This window comes from Catharus ustulatus, chromosome 10 (assembly GCF_009819885.2).
Source record: "Catharus ustulatus isolate bCatUst1 chromosome 10, bCatUst1.pri.v2, whole genome shotgun sequence".
NCBI lineage: Eukaryota > Metazoa > Chordata > Aves > Passeriformes > Turdidae > Catharus > Catharus ustulatus.
The window spans coordinates 25,903,877-25,919,202 of NC_046230.1; the positions used below are offsets into that span (position 1 = coordinate 25,903,877).

Here is a 15,326-nt window from a genome sequence, read left to right on the forward strand (position 1 = left end):
CCCCCATTCCCTGCTCCCCCATTCCCTGCACCCCCATTCCCTGCACCTCCAGGTTTCTGCTCCCCATTCCTTGTGCCCCCAGTTCCGTGCTCGCCTCCTTCCCTTCACTCTGAATTCCCTGCACCCCCAGCTCCCTGTTCTCCAATTCCCTGAGCATCCAGCTCCCTGTCCCCATTCCCCACTCCCCTCATTCCCTGTGCCCCCATTCCCCTCATTCCCTGCCCCCATTCCCTGTGCTCCCATTCCCCACTCCCCCCATTCCCTGCGCCCCCATTCCCCTCATTCCCTCTGCCCCCATTCCCCACTCCCCTCATTCCCTGTCCCCATTCCCTGCAGAGGGAGGGGCCGGGGTCCCAGCGTGTCCCTGAATCCCAGAAGTGTTGCCACACTGAGGCTGACCCAGAGCATCCTGGTGCTATTTATTTACCCCCTGGATCTAACAGGAATATCCTGAACATTTCAATACACATCCTGAGGAAGGACCATGCTGGTGCAGAAAACCCCAGCACTAAATAAATTGTGGGAGTCCCACAAGTGCTCAGACATGTTCAAGCCTACATAACACAGTGGAGCAACTTTTAACTTGGCAGAGGAAAAGATAATCAAGAGAGAGAACTTTTATTAGGGCAATTTCACTTTATTTTTTCCATACAGCAAGGTCAACTATAGCAGTAATAATAAAATAAGCATAAACCCAAATTGCAGCCCAGGACAGAGTACGTAACTGGAGCAACTACAAGCAAAGTAAGTCTGTGGTTACGTAGGAGCAAACCCAAGCGCGCCCGTCCTTCCAGCAGATGAGCCGGGGCCGCACGCTAACGAGTGCAGCTCGTTAATCAATTAATTACTGATTGCTCAGAGCTGCCAGCCCCACGCCTGCTCGAGCTTTGGCACGCACAGGGTGAGCAGGTTCCCGTGGAAGGGGAGATCCCCCAGGTGCTTTTCCACCTGCTAAAAGAACAGGAGCACTACAGCGGAGAGCGTCCCGAGCCTGCGGCCGCGGGCGCTGCTCCCTTCGCCTGTCCATGGTTGAACTCTGTGAACGTCAGTATCTGGTTTGAAGAATCTTTTTTTTTTTTTTTTTTTTTGTGAACAAGAAACCACTGAAATTGTCAGAAACTGGTTTGAATAGCATATATCTTTAATATATTTTGATACTTTAAACATGCAGTAGATTTTGAATAATGTACGGAATATCTGAGCCATGATTCCCTGGATGGGCTGAAGTACCTGCATTTTTTTTTCTTTTTTTTCTTTTTTTTTTTCTTTATTTTTTCCTTTTTTTTTTTTTCCTTAATGATTTTCAGGCAGATTTGACCCAGTGGAGCTTCTGTCAGTCATGAGATCTCGGAAGGATGGCAGATCTTTCCAGCTGAAAAAATCCTGGCAAACTACAAGCTGTCCACAAAAAGCAAAGCAACTTTTTGGAAGGGGGATGGAGTGCTAACTCTGTGCCACTTTTGCAAGCAATTTTGTTCAGCCTGTCATTTTATTTAGCCTTAACAAAACTCCTTGTAATTATAGACATTTTTATTCAAAATAAGATCTTACTATTATACAGGTTTCTCTCTTTTTTGACTATATACAGAAGTGCAAAAAGTCAACCTTCGCTCTCGACGTCCCAACTGCAGCATAATCAACCCTCAAGAGTTTGCACACACACACTAGAATTCTTGTTACGTAAACTTTGAGTATTTGGATTATCAACAAAAAGTCCCTTGATCTATTGATTATGCAGCTTATTTATAACAAGGCCTGATATTCAGGGATTTCAAAAAATATTTAAACAATATTTTAACATTTGAAATGGATACAGTAGAAAATAAATTTTATTCTAATATCTAGGAACTAGATTTTTTTTTTCTCATAATAACTAATTACAAACAAAATAAATCATCAAAATATTACTCAATTGTCTGCCAGGATTGTTGCCATAGCAACAACTTAACTTCTTACTTAGCAATGATTATATAATTATAAGATATCCATATAAAAGATCTTTGTTCTTTTAATGAAAACTAGACAAGAACTAACAATGACTGACATTCTTACATTGTCATATTAGATCAGTAAAATAGAAATCATTTAGTTAACAATAATACGAATACTCATAAGACACTACATGTAGATTCCAAACTGAGTATGTTATGAAGAAAACTACTTTTTTTTTTTTTTGTATTTTGAAAAAGTCATCAGTAAACTCTAGTAAAACAAAATTCTATGAACTGAAATGGTATCAACTGGTAATAGAAAATGAAAACGAGCTAATAAATGTAAGAAATAAAAACTACACTTTTAACAAGAAAAAAATAAGTAAATTCTCTATGGTAAGTCACTACAATAACATGTGAAGTCACCTATACTTTCTTAACACGATTGAAATTACATTGGTATGGGTTTTAACCCGTAATGTAATAATCTAAGGCTTTAATAGATGTACAGTACAATCAGGAAAATCAACACATCATTCTTATCTATAAAGCATCTCTCTCAAGCATAAAAACTCGCAGTAAACTCGGAGTATGGCGAGTTCTAGAACCGAACCCGCGCCTCTCCCTCCCTGCCCGCCCGGGGCCTGGCCCCAGGCAGCCCCTGGCTGAACAGAGCAAAAATATCCTTTACTGGCTGCAACATCCAAACCACAAAAAGGAATTCCTTTGGATGAATCCATTCTTAAAACTTGAATGCACATCTATTTGTTTGTTTTTATTTTGTAAAGGCTTTCTAAGGCTATAAGCAGTTAATCTGAACAAAAAAAAAATCACATATAAAACTCACCCGAGTATTAGCCCACCCAATTTCTACACTAATTAACCTCTCATTTGTCCTATTTTGGTTTGTCATGCATCTGCTGTCAGTGCTTCTGCGTCTTTGTTTAGAGTCGCCGCGGACGCGGGACTTGATGAATTAAAGTGAAACCCATCTCTGCAAAACATTTATAGTCCTTGTGACTCGCGACAGAGGCTATAAATAGAGCAAAAGAAGTTCCTCAAACATTTGTCACTGTGTCTCAGAAATGGCTTTTCCCTTTCGCAGCTCACCTCATACAGTAAATATGCATAAATACGACATCCAACGCCTCGGGAGAGTTTAGAGATTATGTTGTCCATAAGGGTTATGCACAGCTGGAGCATCTCTGTGGTGCTGCCCACTGGCTGTGAGGAGCAATTGGCCATTTCTGAGACAGCTTTGGTTTGGAACAGAACGGTGCCCTTTGACTGATCAGTACTCATCAAGTCAGTGAAAACGTGGTTCTGAAAATAACACTGCGGAAATAATACTCCGATGGATGTACAGTCTATGGCACTTCATGAGAATCCTTAACAACGTGGTACTTAAAGCCATTGATGTGCTTTAAAATATACACAGTTGTGGTTTTGCTTGGCACATTCATCTCTGTCAGATTCCTCTCTTCTCATTTCTTACAATCTATTACATTAAAAATATTACTCTTAAACAAAAATTACTGTGCATGCACGCTCTCGTCTATAATGGCAATTTTAAATACAAGGTGCACCTTTGTTATTTGTAAACCTTGAAAGAAATAAACTTACTTTAAAAAATTATATCTTGGTCTACAGACGTACCAATACATAATAGATTTGTGGTGCCAGCATCGTCGGTCTTTCCGGTGACGTCCGTGATTGTGGAGCAGCCCGCGCTGCCCCCGCGGGAAAGGCAGACGATGCTGCAGGCTTAGACAAGATCACCTCAGCACAAATATCAATTCAATGTACAAAGTAGATAGGCAACAGTGTGCAGTGGAGTCCCACGGTCTCGCTTCGTCTCGTTAACATGCAATGTGTGATGTCACTGCTGAGGGGTTCCCAGTGCTGCTGGACAGTATTTACATACACTATGGCTAATGAGCTTGGCCTCTTCCACCCAACGCGGCCTCTTCGCCTCGGATTCCATCTGGGAAGGGAAGAGCACAAAGTGTTCTCGGCACAGCCAGGACTCTGTGTCAGCCACACCACCCACAGCTTCAGGTGGCACGGGGGGCAGTGTCCCTGCAGGAACCCTCCAGCAGCAGAAGTGTCCCGTCCCACCTGAGGCATTCCACCCATCCATCCATCCATCCATCCATCCGTCATCCATCCACCATCCATCCATCCATCCATCCATCCATCCATCATCCATCCATCCATCATCCATCATCCATCCATCCATCCATCCATCCATCCATCATCCATTCATCCATCATCCATCCATCATCCATCCATCCATCCATCCATCCATCCATCCATCCATCCATCCATCATCCATTCATCCATCATCCATCCATCATCCATCCATCAATCCATCCATCATCCATCCATCCATCCATCATCCATTCATCCATCATCCATCATCCATCCATCCATCCATCCATCCATCATCCATCCATCATCATCCATCCATCCATCATCCATCCATCATCCATCCATCCATCCATCCACCATCCATCATCCATCCATCATCATCCATCATCCATCATCCATCCATCATCCATCTCCACCATCCATCCATCCATCCATCATCCATCCATCCATCCATCCATCATCCATCCATCCATCATCCATCCATCATCCATCCATCCATCCATCCATCCATCCATCCATCCATCCATCATCCATCATCCATCCATCCATCCATCCATCCATCCATCCATCCATCCATCATCCATCCATCCATCCATCCCATCCCATCCCATCCCATCCCACCCTCCCTGCTTCCCACCCTCCAGCAGTCTAACAATGTTTATGCTCAGCTGAAAGGACCAGCTGTGATTTTGGACCACTGTGGCCAAAGGGTGGGGTCCCAATCCTCACCCTCAGAAATAATCCCATTATGGCCAAGGAACTCAGTAAAAACAGAAATGGAGTACAGGAGAAAGGGAGGTAACACAAAGGAGGAGCCATCCTGGGACTGGATGGCTGTGGGAGGGGGAATCTCACAACAGGAGAATTATCAAAGGAGAATTATCAGTTTCCAAACCCAGGAAATGCTGGGGTTCCAAATTTTGAAATTTAAAAGCCATTGTTTCTGAAGAGAACCTGATGGAATCATCTTCCCCCCCAGTCTGCCCCTCAGCTCAGGTCAGTGCTGAGGTCACAGACAGAATATAAACCTCTGTGAACACTGACTTTGCTGGGTGGGCATGCACAAACTAACACATGATGTGGCCCCTGGTACCACTGGGATCTCCCCCTGGAGAGAAATGGCCCCTCAGGGGGGTCAGAGCCTCTGCCCCCAGAGATCACTGGTTTTCTTAGAAAGAAAACAAAAACATTCTGTCCCTTACAGCAACAAATCACACACACAAGAGTAAGAAAAAATACAGCAACAACACATTGGGAACTTACTGTTTGATGACCAAATGTCTACATCTGTGTAACATACTTGTGGCTAGTCAGATGTTCGGCAGATATTATGGGTATCTACAGGTAAGAAATGTAAACAGTGAGTGACACGTGCAATGAGCCCACCCAGAGGCACAGCATTTGCTACTGAACATCACTTTGGGGAAGGGAGGATCAGCTGTGAGTTGGTGGATTTTATATCATAACTACAAGTTAAAGTCAACTGAAGTGCTACAATAGCAACTTACAACTGGAAAACACTGGGTTAAGTACTACTGGACAAATGTAAGTATTATTGGTTGTTCAGGAAATAGAAGTTAATATCTACAAGTCATGCAGTGCAGTAATTGAAAATAGCCCTTTTTGTTGGCCTACACAAAATTCTGTGCTTTCAGTGCCTCGGATGCTGAATTCTACAGTGGCCTCATTTCAGTGTGATTTTGTGAAGTGCTCACTGCTGTCACTGTCCTGGGTTTTGAATGCCAAACCTGCGATGCCCTGAGCTTGATTTTCATGGCTGGTGAAAATCCCCAGCTGAGAAGAGCTCTGCCCTTCCCCAGCAGCTGCAGCAAAGCCTCCCCAAGCAGGGAAACAGCTCCCAAAACGCTGGGCTCCCCTGCAGGGCTCACCAGCTCAGCTTCCCGTTGGGAAAGCCAGGATTGCACGGGGAGCCAAGTGCCAGCAGTGCCACCAGTGATGACAACACGTGCACCCTGGCATGGGCTGGCAGCGCAGGGGGCTGTGCTGGGGACCAGGACTCAGAATGGATTGGCACTGTCCCAAAGGGCTGTGGCACTTGGAAAGACCCTTTTTCCTGATGGGCACCAAGGCTGGCTGTGAATCTGCCCAGTGAAGAGAACTGTTTTTTTTTTTCTCAGCTAACTCCCTGGCAGGTCCTGCTGTGTTTTTCCACCCGTGTTCCCTCTCCTCCCCTGGCAGCTCACACATCACAGCATTGCCAACTCCACAGAAATGGGCTTGGAGCAGAACAAAGCTTCTCATACCATGTTTTCCTACTGCTGCAGGACAGGCTGTGGCACCCCACTGGAGCAGCATCAGGGGCAGTGCTGTCGAACAGACCCAGGACCTTCAGCACCAGCCCGGGCAGATGCAGATCTCTGGCCTTTGGCATGCAGGCACACGGCATCAGGTGGCATTAAATACCTTCAGCATTGCTCACATGGCATATACATATATGGGTATATATGTATATATGGAGGTTTGGCTGCAGAACTGCACTAAGTGTGTTATGAGGCTCTGGGGAGGAAAGGCATGAAATGACCAGACTCTGCAGCAGAAGGTTTTCCTGTGATCTACCTGGGAAGTGCACAGTTACTAACACAGAGATGATCTAAAAATAATGACTTTTTCTGTGGCTTGTCTTGTTCTCTCAACCCTCAGGACACAGACAGGATACAGAAACACACTGAAGGTAACTGTCTGGTGCAATAATCTGCAATATTAACAGACTTTGGGCTGCTTGCTGAGGTGGCAAATGTGCAGAGGTGGCCCCACCTATGAACTAGCAAAACACAAATTCTTAGGCCAAATTGAAAGCCCTGAGTGAGCTGTTCATTCAGCAAACATTTCTCAAGAGAAGAAGATGCTAGCTGCTGAGCAGACTAACCTGGGTTGCTTTTGGAATGCTACAATCTCCAGGTCCCTCTGGAGGCTCGGGATGTGCACGCCTAGGTGTCACTGCAATGATGTCATTGGGAATTGTGTTTTTGAGAGATGAGGAAGCAGACAGGTTAACGAGGGACGTACAGCTGGGGCAGCACAAAATGGTAGTGCTCAACAGGTAAAGTGCAAAGGCTCCAAGCCAAAGCCCTGGGTGCCCTGAGGAGCCGCCTGCCCTGAGCCAGGAGCCCAGTGTGCCAGGCAAGGCTGCCTCAGCACTGACATTTACCTGCACAGCTTGTCCCAGCACAGCACCACACCTGCACAAGGCCAAGGAGAACCTGGAGCTCCCTTTCTAAGGGGCACACACGTGGTCCCACCGAGCTGGCAGCAAGACCTGCGTGTCAGAGCAGCACTGACGGCTTCACCGCACGGACAACTAACTGCCCAGTAAATCTCAAAAAAGAATTTGCTTTTAGAAGAGGAACAGGAGGCTCTTTAAAACGTTTTTATTGTTGCACTTTCAGCCAGGTGGTGTACAGAAATCTGCCCTTCTGGCAGCGTCCTGTGCTCAGGTGCAGCTCCTCTGGCCCAGGGACTCATCTTTAGAGCACTGGTTCTGGCTTTCCTGGGAGGACTTCTAATCACTTACGTGGTAAAGCATTACTCTCATATTCCTGAAATACATCCAAACACGGCAATGACTGGGCTGGCTATTGAGAAATAAACCCAGACTCTAACAGGCATTTTCTTAGCTGAGCTCTGTGCAAAGCAATGGGCCACTCCAAAGAGAATCACAAGGCTGGAACAAAGGTTTCAAGGAAGTTTCTGTGTGGCCCATGCTCACAGGGTTTTGTTTTATGCTTGGAAGAGGAGAGTCAGAGCATGTTTGGACTGCTAAACTCAGACTGTAAGAACCTGAAACCCCTCTGCACAAAGACTCTCCTGGCTTTCCCTGAGTTCTGCACTGAAAGGAGCTGTTGGCTCCACAGAAATGGAAATAAATCATGGGTTTGTGTATTATCCCTTGCTCTTTGCATCCCTGAGAGCAGAAATAAGCAGCATGGCCCATAAATGTCAAGACTGAGTCAGAAACTCTATTGTCAATTATTTTTAGCATCAGAAGTGGAACTGCAGCACCTTTGGAGCACGGCTAAGGGCTGATTAAGCTGTGCTGCAGCTCTCTGAGAGAATGTGTAGGCCAACAAGAGGTCAGATCCAAACCCCCATGCTCATTAAAGCACCGATTTCGAGTTGTCTGTAAGGAACAAAGCTGTAAATTAGCAAACCTGGTTGGCTGTGGCTGTTGCAGCGAAGGGAACACTTGTGGCAGATGTTGTTGCTGCAGACACAGTGGCTGGCGTAGCACCGTGCACCATGGGAACTTTCGGAAGGAAAATCAAATAAGCAAACACACAGAAGAGTGGAGCAGTATGGACCAGAGCGACACGTGGGAGGTCATTGAGCATGGGCACCACAGCGAGAAGCCCCAGACATCAGTGCCAGAGCGTGACATGCAACCACAGTGCCAAGCAGGACAGCATTCCGGGGGCAGGGAGGGAGAGGAAAGAGAAAAAAAAAGGGGAAAATGCTTGTTACCATCAATAAAGAAAATCGACACAAACAAGCTTAACCATTTCAATATGAAAAACAACAGGAGAGGTTTTTTTTCAATGCCTTTATATTTACAAATGTTTTGGCTTTTAAAAACTCAACCCAAATATTTACTGCTAACAGAAATTAATCTTGTAGAAGGACAGAATACAGCTACATGGCTATGGTAAGATACAGTCTTTAGTTAACACAAGATAGTTTCTAAACACTGGAACTCATAGTCCAGTCAAAATCCACCAAGGAACAGTGTGCAATTAAAAACTGCTGTACAAAATTAACATCTACGTGTCCATGTCAATTAAATAAAACAATCACATTTAATTGACAGGTGTTAGTGCAGGAGCTCGGGGAGATGGACTGGCACGAGGGCTGTACGTTAAATCTAGCAGTGGATTTTGAGGGTCTGTGAGCTGCACCACAGGTTTAAGATAATCAAGAAACAAAGCTGGCACCTACCAACACTTGTAGCGGGTGTCATGCACAATATTGAGCCTGCTCATCATGCATTGCAACAGGAAGGTGGATTTGGAAAGGGAAAAGAATTAAAACAACCCATCACACGTGTAATTAGAAATTTCATTTGAACAAAGAAGAAAAATGGTTATTACGGGCACAGTGGCATGTAACTGTCAGCACAATCAAACCATACACCAGCACAGTGATCCATCAGAACGGGGCCTCGGGCACAGGGCAGTGCAGGGGGCTGTGCTGGGCCAGGAAAACCTTCCTCAGCTCCATCTCAGAGCTCCTGAGACCTTTCTGCCTTCTGACACCAGCCTTGGCATGGTCCTTTCCCTGCTCTTCTCAGACCAAAAGAGATACTCCAAACTCAGCCTGCCTGAAAAACTGCTGTCCTTGTCCTTGTCCTTGTCCTTGTCCTTGTCCTCTCCTCTCCTCTCCTCTCCTCTCCTCTCCTCTCCTCTCCTCTCCTCTCCTCTCCTCTCCTCTCCTCTCCTCTCCTCTCCTCTCCTCTCCTCTCCTCTCCTCTCCTCTCCTCTCCTCTCCTCTCCTCTCCTCTCCTCTCCTCCCATTTTTGTTCTACATTTTGGAGGGTGTATTTTAAGCTGCTGGGCTCCCAGCCCCAGCTCCCTTCAGACCACACAACAATAAGGCAGCTGCAGAGTTCTGCCCTGCAACCAGAGCCAGGAGCAGGAAGGTGTTTTTAGGATCATTCTGGCATCATTTTTAAGTATCACCAAACTGGCAATTCTCTTTACGTGTGCTTTCCACAACAATCTTTTCTTGAGATCTCACAATCTTCTATTTCTGCTCCCAAGATGATAGACATATACTGATCTTCCAGAATATCTCTTTTTAATTAATTATTTACTTTTAAATTTAACAGATAGCATTTATTAACGCTGTTAGTGATGACTGACACCGCAGAAACTGAAATAAACTCTGAAATCTGGGAATGAGGTTGCAGTTGAAGTGGAAATGTCCCAGCAGACTGGCAGGGGCAGCCAGGCAGTGCTGCCTGTGTGACATCCCACGGCTCTGGGGACAGGGAGTGGCACTGCAGGGCAGGCACAGCCTCAGGAGCACTGCACTGTGCAGGGAAGGAGTGGGCCAGGTTAATTCCAGCTGGGTTATTCTGTGTCACTGCTGTGTCTGTGAGGCAACAAGGGCATCATCCTGCCTCCTGACTCTCCTCTGTGCCATGGAGGAGACAGCATTCCCAAAGAAAGGGGAAAGGAGGGGCACTCTGCTGGCTCCCCAGGCACACACCATGGCTGAAGCCAATTGCAAGATTAAAAAAGGGAGAACTTGGTTTAAAAAGTGCAAACAGTAAGGGAACTGCTGCCTTGGTGCTGTGATGGGCTCTCAGTGGTGTCAGTGGGTACAGAGGAGCTCTGAGCTGTGGCTCTGCAGAGCTCCCCACTCACAGGGCTGTGCACACACAGCTGCAGCAGCACACCACCCCAGGCACAGGAGTGCCCACATGCTCCATGTGAGCTGGGCATTTATATCAACTCTGAAATAGCCATGGAAAGCTTTCCAATTAAGAGTTCCACATCTCAGTCTGAACAATCTCCATTAACATCATGACCAGTGCACACAGTTTTTGGAAGGGAATTTAAGCAAATGAACATGAGGCAGAAAGTAGAACACTTGCTGGGGTGGCATAATGCCCAAACACAGTTATTATGCTATATGACCCTCTTACCAGTAATAAAAATAATTTTTGCTATGATCTGAATATTCAGCTGCATTTCAGAAGTTTTGACTGACTAATGAGAACACACGAATACTGAATGTGCATTTTCAGTGTCTCCTGGCTGTTTGGCACAAGGCAGAACTATAATTTGAGGGTGTTCTGATTTAACTGACCATAACTTCACAACCAGATTACTTCTGCAGCACAGTAAAGCTATTTTTATAAATATTCTAGGCTTGCTGTTGGTTTAAATTTTTTTCTTTTCTCTCTTGTATTATTCCCCTCAGTCTATTTCTTCTGCCCAATCTACTAAAGCCTAATTGAAAACAGCACTCCAGACAGCACAAGCACTCCTGTGGAGGTGAGCAGTGGTGTGAGACCTTTCCCTCCTCGGTGTTTTGGGGGAGAGCAGTGGTTTTGCACAGGCCCAGCAGCCCCAGGAGGAAAGTGCTTTAGGAAAACCTCTGGGCACTGAGTCCCAGCCAGGAACAAGGGAGTCTGTGGTGCTGAAGCTGTAGCAATTGAACAAATACACAATGGGTTAACCCAGTGCAGAGCTAGCAGCCTTTCCTCACTGGCTCTGGGCTGCAATCCTGCCCCTTGCAGCTGCACCACCACAGCACAGGGAGCACCCTGCCAGCCTGAGCCCTCCCTCTGGAGGATCTCAAGGACACTCTGGTCACCTGGGGGACACAGCTGGGGCACAACAGCTGCACTGGCACTCCTGGGGACACAGGAGCTGAGGCACAGGATGGCACAGGCACAGGGCAGATGTCACTGAGCTGCCACAGCAGCACTCTCCAGCCAGCTCCAGAACATGGAGCAGCCGAAGGTCTGAGCACCCAGAGCTGAGCACACCCACAGCAGGAGGGTCACCCACGTCTGCCCAGGTGTCCTGAGCTGGCAGCAGGACCCAGGGACCAAACCAAGCCTTGAACACCACCAGGGCACACAGATCCTCCTGACCCAGCAGACTAACCCCCTTTATTTCAACAGTACAAACGCTCCTGGCTCTTTCTTGCAACTCCCCTGAACTCCCCTCTTGGTCTGGGGACAGCTCCAGCAGCCAAGGCTCTGGGACAGCTCAAGAGGGAAGCTGTGCACGGAGGGAGCTTTGGTTGAGAGGGGAGATATCAATGTCAGAAGAACATTGAATCACTCCAGGTGTGCTGGAGGCAGTGTCCACTCCCAGGCATGGATGCTCCCCAGATGTGCTCCACATCCCTGGCACACAGCCAGCCAGAACAAAGCCTTACAGCTCAGAAGAGGTGTCTGAGGTTTTCTGGAGCATCAGTGGGAGCACACGAGGAGTGAAGTGCCCTGCAGAGAGGAGGGCCCTGCCCAGATGCCCACAGGGACCCACCCTGGGCACACCCACCCTGTGTAGGTTCTGCCCTCCTGCACACTCTGCCTGGAGTAACTAGGAACACAAATGAGCATTTACACCTTGGGTGTCTGCACCTGAAATGTTCACTTTAACTCAGATCACACTGAGCTGCCCTGGCCCTGCTCTGTGCCTCTGGAGCTGGGGGCTCCCAGCTCTGTGCTCTCCATGGTTTCACAGGGACAGATGGAGAAACTCTGATTCCAGGTGACTGTGCCCAAATGGGAACTGATCCCAGCTCATTTGAAGTGGGAAAAACTAAAAAGGGCAAGATGCCAAAAACATTTTTCAAACTTTTTGGAAAGTACTGGATTACTGGAAAGCTCAAACTGCCGCTATCTGAAAAATATAAAGAGAGAATTTATAATAGCTCAGGCTAAAAACTCCCTTACTTTTCTTGTGCAACATGCACTAAATTTCAGCTGTCAGGAAAGGTCTAAGGAAGCCTTAAGAACCACTGCCAAGCTCCTGGAGGTTTCAGAGTGGATCTGCTGGAGGAAGAGCTGAGGTAAGGTGTGTCCCGAGCCAATGGGAAAGCCCCCAGTCTATGAAGAGGTGTAAATGGGGTCTGGCACACACAGACCACAACCCCAGCTCCTCAGCTCAAAGGGGAAGTACAAATGCAGCTCCAGCACTGCCAGAAACCACCCAGCCCCTCGCTGCTTCCATGGAAGCTGGAAAACTGCAGTTTACAGACTTCACTGGTTAAGCTGAGCCAAAAGAGATCTGTGAATTAACATTCACAGGAAGGACTCTGAGTCTATCTGGATGGGGCTCTGAGCAACCTGCTTGTATGCCAGATCAAGACAGAAGAGTAAAGGGCATTATACTGAACTCCTGGGAATATTCTTGCCTAAGATGTTTAGGATAAATTCCTTTAAATTTCTGGGTAAAGGCTGATCAGCTGTGTTTCTCCCCCTTCCCAGTGTCATTATGAAGGGCTGTCCTCACAGACTCTGTCCCATTTTTGAGTACAGATCTCTCAGCTGGGCTCTGCCCACCCCCTGGAATGATGCTGCTGCTCACCTCAGCTGTGTACTAAGGGCAGAAGCTCCCAGGACAAACCAGAGATCATTGCTCACACTGTGCCATGGCAGAACCAAAGCACATATTCCAACTTTACATCCCATCCCCAGTCCTCCAAAGGGATTGCTGCTTGGGACAGCACAGGCACCTTCAGCAGTTAGACCAGGACCAGAGCAGAGCTGGCCACTCTTGGCTGAGAACAAGCACTTGGCTTTGCTCAGACCAAGACCAGCCCTGAGACATCAGTGTAGAAACCCAAACTGTGACTTCTAGTGCAGGTTTGTGATTCTCCACCTGAGAGACTGCCTGTGCTGACTGGGATTGCTGCACCTCATCAAAACCTCATTGAAAACCCCTTTGTGTGCGTGACCCAGAGCCACCACTGCCAAGCCCAGGCGTCCCACAGGGGAACAAGCACAACAGCTGGGGGATGTGGAGGGAAGAGCAGTTAATCCAGGGAAAGAGGAAGGAGAGAGGAGATTTCAAATTCTGATTTGGCATGACAGAGCATGACGCTGATTTTGTGTTAGACTGGAAAACACCTACCCAGACTCTGCAAGGAGCAGAGAGAAGGCAGCACTCCCAGAGACAGCCCCTGCTCTGCCCAGGGGCACGGGGCACTGCTGAGAGGGGCTGCCTGTGCCTGGCTGCAGCACAACAGCACACACTGTGTCTGCCTCTGCTCCAGCACTACAGCACACACCGTGTGTGCCTGTGTCTGGCTCCAGCACACACTGTGTCTGCCTGTGCCTGGCTCCTGCACACACCGTGTCTGCCTGTGCCTGGCTGCACACACACCGTGTCTGCCTGTGCCTGGCTCCAGCACACACCGTGTCTGCCTGTGCTCCAGCACACACTGTGTCTGCCTGTGCCTGGCTCCAGCACACACTGTGTCTGCCTGTGCTCCAGCACACACCGTGTCTGCCTGTGCCTGGCTGCACACACACCGTGTCTGCCTGTGCCTGGCTGCACACACACACACCGTGTCTGCCTGTGCTCCAGCACACACCGTGTCTGCCTGTGCCTGGCTGCACACACACCGTGTCTGCCTGTGCCTGGCTGCAACACACACACCGTGTCTGCCTGTGCCTGGCTGCACACACCGTGTCTGCCTGTGCCTGGCTCCAGCACACACCGTGTCTGCCTGTGCCTGGCTGCACACACACACCGTGTCTGCCTGTGCCTGGCTGCACACACACACACCGTGTCTGCCTGTGCCTGGCTACAGCACACACAGTGTCTGCCTGTGCCTGGCTCCAGCACACACCGTGTCTGCCTGTGCTCCAGCACACACCGTGTCTGCCTGTGCCTGGCTGCACACACCGTGTCTGCCTGTGCCTGGCTCCAGCACACACCGTGTCTGCCTGTGCCTGGCTCCAGCACACACCGTGTCTGCCTGTGCCTGGCTGCACACACCGTGTCTGCCTGTGCCTGGCTCCAGCACACACCGTGTCTGCCTGTGCCTGGCTGCACACACACACCGTGTCTGCCTGTGTTCCAGCACACACCGTGTCTGCCTGTGCCTGGCGCCAGCACTACAGCACACACCGTGTCTGCCTGTGCCTGGCTCCAGCACACACCGTGTCTGCCTGTGCTCCTGCACACACCGTGTGTGACACCAGCAACCAGCAGCTGCCTCCTGCTGGGCTTTTTCCACAAGCCCCCCTCTCCCTCCCCTGACAAGGCACCAGCGAGGCACTTACCTGGTGGGAGAAAGGCTGTATGCTGCTGTAACTGCATGTTGGCAAGAGCTTGCTGGTATTGGAAGATACCAGTGTTAAAGACTGCGGTGGCACCATTGGTTTTTTCAAGCGCAGGCCTCTTTGGTAAGGGGGGAAGTACAGCTTGAGGAATTCCCTGAATGGTGGATGGGTATAAAAATAAAATCCGGTAACAAAAAGAAAAAAAAAAAAGGGAGGGGGTGGGTGGGTAGGGTGTGGAGGAGGGAGGGAGGGAGGAAAAAAGGAGAGAGAAAAAGGAAAAAAGAAAAATCAGTAGAAGGCAAAATAACCAGGCAGCACCATGTTTCTCCATGAGCAAGCAAGCGGCATAGCAGACTGAACTACCAAATAAAAGGCGAGGGAACGGCTTTCCAGGGAGCGCTGTTCGCTGTTTGCCTACCACTGCAGCGGCACAGGGACCGGCGGGACAGCCGCCACGGGCACGGCACCAGCGCCACGCC

General features: G+C 48.4%; 1 protein-coding gene across 11 annotated transcripts in view; it reads right to left on the reverse strand.

The window, feature by feature from the left end:
* Positions 1-602: 602 nt before the first annotated feature.
* MBNL1 (muscleblind like splicing regulator 1) overlaps positions 603-15,326 on the reverse strand; it is a 64,322-nt gene continuing 49,598 nt past the window's right edge. For 3 of the 11 annotated variants that reach the window (XM_033068450.1, XM_033068447.1, XM_033068448.1), the window contains 5 exons: positions 14,848-15,001; positions 9,033-9,068; positions 8,252-8,346; positions 6,347-6,465; positions 5,346-5,420 (listed from right to left, as the gene is read on the reverse strand). In XM_033068450.1, the coding sequence (XP_032924341.1) occupies position 5,420; positions 6,347-6,465; positions 8,252-8,346; positions 9,033-9,068; positions 14,848-15,001 (405 nt within the window). In that variant the 3' untranslated portion in view covers positions 5,346-5,419. Of the gene's footprint in view, positions 3,916-5,345; positions 5,421-6,346; positions 6,466-8,251; positions 8,347-9,032; positions 9,069-14,847; positions 15,002-15,326 lie in introns of those variants that run through there. The other 8 variants (XM_033068454.2, XM_033068451.2, XM_033068455.2 and 5 more) reach the window with 4 other exon arrangements.